The 11,602-nt window shown below is 35.4% G+C and overlaps 1 protein-coding gene across 1 annotated transcript in view; it reads right to left on the bottom strand.

The window, feature by feature from the left end:
• Positions 1-4,252: 4,252 nt before the first annotated feature.
• LOC107574271 (class I histocompatibility antigen, F10 alpha chain-like) overlaps positions 4,253-11,602 on the bottom strand; it is a 23,860-nt gene continuing 16,510 nt past the window's right edge. The window contains exons 4-9 of the mRNA XM_016260720.1: positions 7,726-7,944; positions 6,367-6,648; positions 5,914-6,015; positions 5,652-5,669; positions 5,291-5,348; positions 4,253-5,214 (exon numbers count right to left, since the gene is read on the bottom strand). Coding sequence (XP_016116206.1) covers positions 5,299-5,348; positions 5,652-5,669; positions 5,914-6,015; positions 6,367-6,648; positions 7,726-7,944 — 671 coding nt within the window. The 3' untranslated portion in view covers positions 4,253-5,214; positions 5,291-5,298. The remainder of the gene's footprint in view (positions 5,215-5,290; positions 5,349-5,651; positions 5,670-5,913; positions 6,016-6,366; positions 6,649-7,725; positions 7,945-11,602) is intronic.

The raw sequence follows: 11,602 nt of genomic DNA, 5'->3' as shown, positions 1-11,602 counted from the left end.
AGTATTTCGAATGAGTTAAACCTGTATCCTGTCTTCTGAGTAACATTGAGAATATCACTATATATTGTTGCAACACCGCCGCCACGACCAGTCTGACGGGGCTCATGCTTATAATAGTAGCTTGGTGGAGTAGACTCATTTAGATCAATATAATCATTAGGTTTTAGCCACGTTTCAGTCAAGCAGAGTACATCAAAACTATTATCTGTGATCATTTCATTTACAATAACTGCTTTGGGTAAGAGTGATCTAATGTTTAGGAGCCCAAACTTTAAAAATTGTTTTTGTTTTTGCTCACTATGCAGTGATTATCAAAGCAACTGATATTCTCTCCAGAGTGTCCCTCCCATATTTCTTTATCCACTCAGTGCATAAGATGTGCTTTATAGACATTTGCATCTGCTCCATTGTAATCCCATTTGTTCTTGGTAATCATAGTTTAAGGATTTGCAGCTGTGAAGGTGAGGGTGTTCTTATCAAAGCTGAGAACGTCCTCTCCATCATAACCAAACTGCAGGTATCCTCGTTTGTTGCCATCATCATCCAGCTCACAGCCGTACATGAACTGGAACGCATGAACACCTGAGAGGAGAGAAACAACATGATATATCACACTCACCATTCTTCATTTCTTCTAATATAACCTTAAGACTTGATGATTGAGCAGAATGTATTTCAGTCTTCTATTTCTACACAAAAACAAACATCAACATAAAGATGAGAGCAATTATGATTAGCTATTGGGACTGGTTGATACTAAAATATACTAGCACTCAGGAAAAGTGAATAGATGAATATGATTACATATAAACATGAAATCTTTGTCTGTGCATACAGTGCATCTAGAAAGTATTCACAGCACTTAACTTTTTCCACATTTTGTTATTTTAGCTACAGCCTTATTCCAAAATGGACTAAATTCATTATTTTCCTCAAAATTCTACAAACAATACCCCATAATGACAACGTGAAAGAAGTTTGTTTGAAATTTTTGCAAATTAATTTTTAAAAAAAAGGAAACATGTACATATGTACATAAGTATTCACAGCCTTTGCCATGACACTCAAACTTGAGCTCAGGTGCATCCTGTTTCCACGGTGAGATGTTTAATCACATGTACATAAGTATTCACAGCCTTTGCCATGACACTCAAACTTGAGCTCAGGTGCATCCTGTTTCCACGGATCATCCTTGAGATGTTTCTACAACTTGTTTGCAGTCCACCTGTGGTAAATTCAGTTGATTGGACATGATTTGGAAAGGCATATATGTCTATATATGGTCCTATAGTCATGGCCTAATGGTTAGAGTGTCGGACTTGTAACCCGAAGGTTGTGGGTTCGAGTCTGAAGTCCAGCAGGAATTGTAGGTGGGGTAAGTGAATGTCCAGCACTCTCTCCACCCTCAATACCACGACTGAGGTGAGACCCTTGAGCAAGGCACTGAACCCCCAACTGCTCCCTGGGCCCACTGCTCTGAGTGTGTGTGCACTTGGATGGGTTAAATGCAGAGCACAAATTCCAAGTATGGGTCACCATACTTGGCCACATGACATTTCACTTTTTTTTCACTTATGGCAACAAACAAGGATGCACAGCAAACAGGTAAACAGGAACACAGGAAGAGAGTACAGAAATAATGGGGAATTTCAATATACATTTCAATATAAAGTCCTAAACACAAGACAGGGAAACACAGGCAAAGTTACATAACAGTAACATCTAAATGAACAAGTTTTATTCAAGTCAAAAATATTATTTAATATTATTGAATCAACCTAAATACATTAATTTATACCACCAAAACTACTTTATGTGGGTTATGTAGAAATAGCCCTTTAAAGTAACAATTGCAGCACTTTTTGCAGTGTACATGGAAGAAATTGTTTTATTATATAGGTCACTTGGATGATATATTAAACATGTTTTAGTGCATCAAATTTAAGAACAACAAAATTGTAGAATGTAAAGATTACATTCTTCCCTCACTCTGCTATTAATTCCCATGATCGGGATCTTCTTAACATTGATTTCATTTTTAGAAAGGTCTATATCCTTAAAAAAAAAAAGTGGAACAGGCAGTATGAGGATCCACGTGCCACAAGAAAATAGTTACTGTACTCGACAATGGTAAAAAAAACAAAAAAAAAACAAGGAGAAGCATTGAGGAAAATAATTCGGCAATCCTTGACATCCTATCTAGATAGATTTCACAGAGAATTAGTAATTTTGCGATTCATGAACAAACAGAAAAATAGTATATTTGTTCATGAATTGGGCTACACCGGTTGTGTTTCTGACTCACCAAAAAGAACCGGTTGATATAAGAGTCATTTGAGTCAGCTGACTACACTGGATGCACTGCATACATGTGCAGCACACAAGGACCACTTATAGATAGACATGTTTCACTCGTATTCATAGTATAGTCTCTTTTTTATTTCATAACATTGAAGCACAGCTGCTGAAAAGCAGTACAGGAAAAACTGCTTACATTTTTATTTTATACTGGGATTATTCTAGCATGGCAGATGGAGTGGAAACGCTTTTTCTAAGGGGGGCAGTTGTCATCCCATGCCACCCTGGTAGATCCGTCCCTGCATTAGCTATTTATTTTGAGTACTTGATTTGTTCACATTTGCCTTACAGCAGATTAGATTGCACATTTAGAGAATTACTTTAATTGAAAGCAAACAAATTAAGTTTAGAGGAGAAATATTTGTTTCCTAGTGTACCTTATTCACTCAATATATTTTCTTTAGACACAAGTCAATACGTTACTTAATGTAGGTCAAAATTTATTTATTTTCACAACTTAATTTCACCATAAACAGAAGCTAAATTAGCTATAGTGAAAGTAGAATTTTCACTTGAGATAAAACTAAATTTGTTAGTGTTTATATTAGTTATAAATCAACTTACTAATAACAGGAATATTATTTTCGAAAGTCCTTCATGTTTATTGTGATGTCTTTTTAAAACGTGCATAAAAAATAAAAAAATATAAAACCCACAATAATTTCTGTAGTCAACAAAACTAGCCAGTTCTGCACATCAACTTTCTGGTATCAAGTGGAAATATTATTTAAACAAAGTTGTTTCTTTTTATTTGTTTCTATGTTATTTGCTTTTAGCACCGAATTGAACTAAACAGGTCTAATCCTAAAACTTGAGTTTCAGTCTTAGTCTTGTAATTTTCATAGAAATTTAAGGTGATAATTAAAAATAGTGTGTATATTTTATTAAGGAAATTGTGGTTCAGTGTTGTATAGAAAATATTGAGAACATTTCACTAATAAAACCAAAATATATATTTTCCTCATTTTGTAAGGAAACTTAAGCCGTTTTGTGGCTTAAACTGAGGAACCGATGATGAAATTAAGGAAAGAAGGCTACCTATTTATTTTAAGACAATTAATTGACTAATGCGGGTTTTATTTAGAGACCATTTGGTGGTGATTGTTTGGTGTGAAATTAAGTGTTATTTAACATCTGTTAATGTTTAATGTTATGTTTCACATTTGAAAGAGTTTCTATTATTTTGAAGTTTTGATCGTTACCATTGTGCAGAGTAGAGCTGATGGTCAGGTTGTGTATGAACTGTTTTTACTAATACTGGTACTATGAAGCATGTTTGGTGTAATGAGCAATAGCTTTGCTAATGCAGTGCAGAAACAAGTTTGTTATTTCCAGCGTTATCGTTGACATAATTGCAAAGATATTATTTAAACTGAGCTGGATGTTGACATCACTGAATTCAATGATGAACTGTCTTTAACTGAAAAATGAGTGTTTACTATTGTCATTTTGCATTATTGACACTATTTTCCTAATTAATGCGGTTCAGTTGCTTTGTCACAATCTGTATTGTTAAAAGCGCTATATAAATAAAGGTGACTTGACTTGACTTGACTTTTTACTAGTGCTGTGCCAGCAGCATACAGTCTTTTAATTAAACAACAGTTTGTTTCCATTCACTCAAAATCACACACTTTAGAGAGTAAACCTAAAATAAAAGAGCACATTTCACTGGAAAATATTTAATTAATTGTGTTATAGACTAAAATGTTTTTATGAGATTCTACATGGTTTATTAATTTAGATTCTATTAAAGAAATAAAGCTATAAAACCACTCAAAAATATAATGTGTAATATTACCATAATTTTAAGTAGATAGCACATAACCTTTACAGTGTAGATTCTGATGAAATATGAATTCTATTATTTGAATAAGAGAGTAAAAGACAGATATTCACCACTTGCTCCTTTCTGTGAGGTTTATTTTCTTTAAAGAATCAACATTACAATTTTTAAGGCAACCAATTTACATCCACATTCATGTTAATTCAACTTCACATTCAACGTTAATCTTTACTAACCTCAAATAAAGGAAATATGTATTTTACTGTACTGTTCAGATGTTAATGTTTAATAACATCATCTGTTCTGGAGTATTATCTAACTATTCTGGAGTACAGCTTATCATCTAAATCATTTAAAACAAATAAGAATGTAAAAACAGAAAAAGCCCAATAATCCCATACAAGGAATAAAATAAAGCATACTGATTGTCATTTAACTGAAGGAAAAGCCCAGTTCCACACATCATCAAATCTAGATCATTTCAACTTAAAGTTATTTAAATGTTGCAGTCGATAAACAACTAGTTTTCCATAATTTCTCCCACAGAAATTGTCTCTAGAAACTACATATAAACAGATTTATCTTCTTAGACTGAGAGAGGCTGTTGTACCCAGATGTTTACATCGATTATACACATTTCAGCTCCTTTTTCATGGAGAGTACTGCATCATAACCCTACAAATCAATCTGTCCTAGATCCTACAAATCAAACAGCCTTGCAAACCAATCATTTGTATTCGTTGTTTTCTGTCACTGAAGAGAAATATATACATTTTACAATTTAGCTTCTGTGACAAACATCTCATATTTCTGCATTTTTAACAATCAACAAGTTAATAAACTGAAAACTATAAGATGATCAGCAAGTGTGAAGAAACAAAAACATTACTTTTTTGATGTAATTAATATATAAGACAGATCATTCCCAGAAATCTTTGATTGTGTGTGTGTGTGTGTGTGTGTGTGTGTGAGAGAGAGAGAGAGAGAGAGAGAGCGTTTGTGTTTATGTGCAGTTTTCTAAGCCAGCAGGAAAAGTTTCATCTCTCTTCATCTCTCACATGTCTGGTCTCCTAAAATGCCAGAAAAATATATTACATTCATTCATTTGACATGACTGACACAGTTACAGTGATGAATAAAAACCACCTACATCTTTATGCTTGTGGAACTGTATGAGCCGAGCTGTTTGAGCCGTCATCAGAGCCTAAAACACACAACAATATTACAGTAACATCACAACAGACTGATCACACAACACCTTTTAGATTAGCACAGCAATCATTTCTGAATCTATCCAGTGTCATAATTATTCTAATGTATAAGTTCTACATTAGAGAGAAAAACATACTGGACAAAACTTCTATTTTAATTTACTTTATGATTTTATATTACTAAAACATTATATTATGGATTTAGAAATATGAAGACACTTCTTTTAACCACATCATGGCCGATGTCAGAGTCCACTTTGATACATTCTCATTATTTGTATTTATAAGAAACTTACCGCTGACAGGTTTAAAGCCTGAAAACAATCAGAGATGTGAACTGTAAGTGAATTTCATTCAACCACAAAAGTTAACATGATCAAATCTAAGACTACAATCAGTGAACACAATTTAAACTTCTTTAAGTTCCTCACAAACAACATTTAATACATTTATATGCTATATAAAATGTTGTACTTTATACAATTTAAAAAAGTTAATCGAAGACATTTGAATCATTTGAAGGACTTTTGTGCACCCTGTTATAGAATTTGTCCTCACCTTTTTTCTTCTGATACACCATATATCCAGCAACACCAATGACCACCAGCAGAACAACAGCAGCAAGAGCACCGACAATGATGCCGATGGGAACAGACTCTCCTGTTTGTTCAGAGAAAACATCAGTTTACTCACAAAGACAGATAATGTTACTAACCAGTGAAACTCTCGTACAGTGTCTGTGATTGTGATATATGCAGTACATTGCTATGTAGTGACAGCATGTTCGCAATGTGCAACCATATAACAACAATACAGGCCTAAACATGTTGTGTTTGTACTCTATTGTTTGTTTTGTGATTGTTTCCATTTTACTTTATTTTTCAATAAACTTCCTTGTTAATAAACCAGTGATCTTTTGGGTTTATTTTTTGGTGAGTCAAGACCTAATACAGTTGGTGGTTAATCTCAGGAGGGACTATATTTGTAGTCCACTCATCTAATTTCTCTTACCTGGGTTAGTCCTGATCTCATTCGCTGTCTTGGTCTTGCCCTGATGCTCCACCACACAGCTGAACTTGTTCTTCTTCCACTCATCAGGTTTAACATTGAGGGTGCTCGTCTTCTGAAAGGTCCCGTCTTCATTGGATAGAAGTTCACCGAGATCCACATCCTCATCATGATCTTGTCCGTTTCTCATCCAGGAGATTGTTACTCCACTGGGGTAAAAACCTGTAGCATGACACGTGACTGGAGACGAGGAAGACTTCTGCAGCAGAGACACCTGAGGAGAGACTGAAGAGAGACAGACAGCTTGAATTCAAGTGATCTTAAATTCATGTCGTCCCAATCAAGACCTTTATAACCCCCCAGCACACTGTCTGTGAAGGCTGGTCTTCATTCAGTTCACTGTATAATGTCAGGTAGAGGTTGAAGTGTGCTGGAACTGCTGCTGGAAAGCTCTGGTTTCTACTAAGGCACTCTGCAGGAGGAGCTGTATGTCCTTTCTATGTAACCTTTTTTTCTAAACTTTCAATACTACTAATAATAACTCAATATTTAGAGAAATCTAAAACAGAGCTTCTTGTCATCCTAGCCGGTCTAATTGAGCAAACAAACCCATTTTGATAGGCTTGACAGCACAGTAATGTCCTCTACTGTAGGTCAGCCAGGACCCCGACAGTAAATACTACAGACGTCACTGCTATGAGTCTCTGGTGATGTGGAGTTGTGCTCTTTAACATCAGGAAGATCAGATTCTTACAATCTGAGTATGTTACACAGCTCACAGCAGGGTTTAGTCAAATCAAATCTGTGCTGCTGCTAGTCTTACTGCAGTCCAGAGAGAGGCAGCAAAGTTTGTCTTCTAGTAAATAAATACACAAGCAATCTTTTAACTATTGTGTTAATGAAAATGATAACCTGGGGTTGGGTGCCCCTCGAGGGTGATAGTTCATGGCATGCAGGGTTCTGATCAGCAAACTAACAGTTAACAGTTCTGGATGTGGTTGCAACAAACCCATTAATTTAAGAAAATCTTTAGTAATAACATCCTAACAGTTTTAACTGGACACGGAGCTTTGCCACTATAACACATCAAGCCTGCATCAGTTTATTATTTTCTAGCCAGTTCATAATTGACAGGTTTAGATGAACATGCTCCTCCTGAACCTGTTTAGCAATCCATTTATAAAAATGCCTTTATTATTCATTTCTACAAACAAAACACATGATCTGTATTGCTTTAATCAAAACAATCTACTCTGAAAGAAAGAAGTAGCTTTTACAGTGATTTCTAGAGTAGAAGACTGTTTAACAAAACATGTATGGCTATATTTTCATATTTTCACAGCTGGATAAGATCTGATGTACCTGTTTTCTGCAGACTGCTCTTTCCATACTGCACATACTTCTTCAGCCACTCGATGCACTCAGTGCTGAAGTAATTTCTGTCATTCTCAATCAAGCCTTTGTCATTGTTCCACTTCTGTACAGTGAGGATTGCTTGCTGCACTGGAGAAATATATCTCAGCTCCTTAAAATCCAGAGACACAAAGTCCTCTCCATCATATCCAAACTGTTTGAATGCATTTGTTGCTCCAGTCTGATCATCAATACTTCTTCAGCCACTCGATGCACTCAGTGCTGAAGTAATTTCTGTTAATCTCAATCAAGCCTTTGTCATTGTTCCACTTCTGTACACTGGGGATTGCTTGCTGCACTGGAGAAATATATCTCAGCTCCTTAAAATCCAGAGACAGAAAGTCCTCTCCATCATATCCAAACTGTTTGAATGCATTTGTTGCTCCAGTCTGATCATCCCACTCACAGCCGTACATTTCCTGGTATGTGTGCACACCTGAAGAAGAGAGAGATTGAATGTATGAATTATCAATTAATACAGTCAGAATAAAACCATCAGTCAGTCAGAAACATGTTTGACTCAGAATCAAATAAATCTGACTGACGTTATTTTAGTTTTTTGGCCTCCATTCTAAATTTTAATAATAATTTAGTAATATTTGAGTTGTGAGTTTACTGACTAAATGTATTATGATAAGAGAACAAGAACAGGTGCTGAGAAAGAAAAGACAATAAACAGACAACATGATTTCTATTGTGACATCTACACCGGTTACACAGAAGAGCACACACAAATCAAACTGTACTGTACTGTGTTAATGATCAGTCTGACTTAACCACTCCCTCACTGACTGAATGTGTCTGAGCAGCTGGTGACTTATTTACTGCATCAGATCTGTGTCTTAGAACCAGAATTGTTCAGTTTCATTTAATTGTGAAAAAATAAACAGCAACAAAATTGTGACTAAACCACTGAACCACAATAGATATAACACAGTGAACCAAACAGAAGCAGAACAAGACAACACAGACAGCAGCAGTACTGTGTTAATGATCAGTCTGACTTAACCACTCCCTCACTGACTTTACTTTACTGTCATCAGATCTGTGTCTTAGAATCAGAATAGTTCAGTTTCATTTAATTGTGAAAAAATAAACAGCAACAAAATTGTGACTAAACCACTGAACCACAATAGATATAACACAGTGAACCAAACAGAAGGAGAACAAGACAACACAGACAGCAGCCAATATCAGACCATCAGTGACATGAATGAGTGTTCATTTGATCATCGATGAGGTGACAAACAATCACTGAACACTACTAAAGAAAGCAGCTTTACGTTAAAGTGCTTTTAAAAGCTCAGTTTCAACACCTAAAATGTAACTTTTTTATTTTCAGTAAAATCAATGTAATATATTTTTGTTCAATAATATTTTTTCTTTTATATTTTGAGAGAATTTCATGGCACTAATTAATATTTATGCTATAATTATGTTCAATTTTTTTCCCACCAAAAATAATATTTTTTTCCTAATATTTTCATCTCATCTAAAGCATCTCTGCTCACACATTTTTATTTTCAGTAAAATCAGTGTAATATATTTTTGTTCAACAATATTTTTTGTTTTTTATTTTGCTTTTTGAGAGAATTGCATGGTACTAATTAATATTTACGCCAAAATAATGATACATTTTTTTCCCATCGAAAATAACAAATTTTTTTCTAATATTTTCATCTCATCTAAAGCATCTCTGCTCACACATTTTTATTTTCAGTCAAATCAAAGTAATATATTTTTGTTCAATAATATTTTGTCTTTTTTATTTTGTATTTTGAGAGAATTTCATGGCTCTAATGAATATTTACACAATAATTATGATCACTTTTTTCCCATCGAAAATAATAATAAAAAGTCTAATATGTTCCTCTCGTCTGAAGCAGAGCTGTTCACACGTTTCACTTCTTCTCCTCTGTTTCTGAAGCAGAAGCGGTTCATTTCTCACAGAAGAAGAACGAGATTAAAAACACAGTCAAGACTAACTTTCTGTCGGTTGAGAATCAGTTAAAAAAACCTGGAATTTGAAGCAGTTTTAAATTTGAATCACTTTTAAAAGCTTGAAGCTTGAACTCCTGAAATTGTATTATTTTTTTATTTTCCGTCAAATCAAAGTAATATATTTTTGTTTGATAATATTTTGTCTTTTATATTTTGTATTTTGAAAGAATTTCATGGCTCTAATTAATATTTATGCATTAATTATGATCACTTTTGTTATGATCACAAAGCCACACGTCTTTGTTGACGCGCACGAAGGAATTATTCGGTAAAAGTGTTTCCGTCGTAGTTTATGCGAATGCTTTCTAACCGGATAAGAATTTATTGAGTGCATAAGTTTATGCGCATCTTGGCGTTTCCATCCAGCGGTTATATTTTTATGCGATATCCCAAAACGCACATAGAAATGGGTGGATGGAAACATATAAAGCACGGTTTTCTCGTCCGCAGACAGCAGCATCTCTAACGTGAGCATGATATTAAAATCAACCCCAGACTGCATCTGACTGATCTCAGAGCAAAACTAGACGACGCTCATCAGGATCGGCGCTGACGCTGCTCTGACAAAGCCTCGTCTGAAAGCTTCATCGTTTAGAAAGCTGCTAGCGCTGCGCTCAGAGACACAGACGTGTGCGTGTTCACATCTGAATGTGTTCACAGTCGAGTTTCAGCTGCAGTTTGAACAGATTCGGCCGTTTCCACGTTCTGTCAGTTAGAAAAGATGAAATAATAAACTAATTCATCAGCTTAAAGCCCCGTTCACACCGAGAGCGCTAGCTATAAAGATCAGGATATCAGCGTCCGCAGCAGCGACGATATATCGTGTGTTTATTGTAAGCGCGCGCGCGTCTGTCGCTTTAAATCCTCCAGCTCGTGACAGCAGGGTGGATTCTGATTGGCTGTCAGAGTTTTATTCTTCATCAGCTGGAGAAAAGCGTTTTGAAAGCGATCACGATATCGTTCCTCTGTGCCGTTACCGTTATAGTTGTGCTGTGGACTCGGCTGTTCTTTAATATCGAGAAGGACTTTTAGAAGTATATCGTTATGGTTATCGTGCTCGGTGTGAACGCGGCTTAAGTGGGGAAAATCACAGCTATGGCTTCTTGATTGGTTCTTGATTTGATTTGAAATGAAAGGATATTTGAACGGATCCGTCTGTGTTTCTGTCTCTCTTCACTGGCTTCAGTGTGTCTCTGAGACTCGGAGCTTCTCGTTACAGCTCATTCTTCATCACAAACACTGAAAGTCCAGCTGAAAGCCCAGCTCAGACCTGGGTTTATAGCGGCTGCTCGTCTGTGTGGGCTAGGCCGGGTTCATGAAATGATCTCTGAGTCACAGCAGTGTTGTGTTCTCTGGAGCTCGTGAAGTAATGAAGACCTCGTGAAAGTCTAGCTTTAGACTGGTTTATGTGGGTTAGCGCTGGTCTGGTGCTGCTTTAGCTGCTAATTCAGGGAGTTAAGAACCGGTTCGTTTCTTACAAAAGAAGAAGGAGATTCAACAGATTGTCGAGATTAACTTTGTTGCTCGAGAAGCAGTTTTAAAAGCCTGAAGTCTGAAGTAGTTTTACATTTGAATCGCCTTTAAAAGCTTGAAGTTTGAACTCCTGAAACGTAGCTTTGTTTTATTTTCAGCAAAATCAATGCAATATATTTTAGTTTGATAATATTTTTTCTTTTTTAATTTTGTATTTTGAGAGAATTTCATGGCTCTAATTAATATTTACACAATAATTATGATCGCTTTTTTTCCCATCGAAAATAATTTTTTTTCCTAATATTTTTTCATCTCATCTAAAGCATCTCTGCTCACACATTTTTATTTTCAG

Source organism: Sinocyclocheilus grahami, unplaced genomic scaffold (genome assembly GCF_001515645.1).
Source record: "Sinocyclocheilus grahami isolate Dianchi unplaced genomic scaffold, SAMN03320097.WGS_v1.1 scaffold2166.1, whole genome shotgun sequence".
Lineage (NCBI taxonomy): Eukaryota > Metazoa > Chordata > Actinopteri > Cypriniformes > Cyprinidae > Sinocyclocheilus > Sinocyclocheilus grahami.
This window is presented reverse-complemented; position numbering and strand designations above follow the sequence as displayed.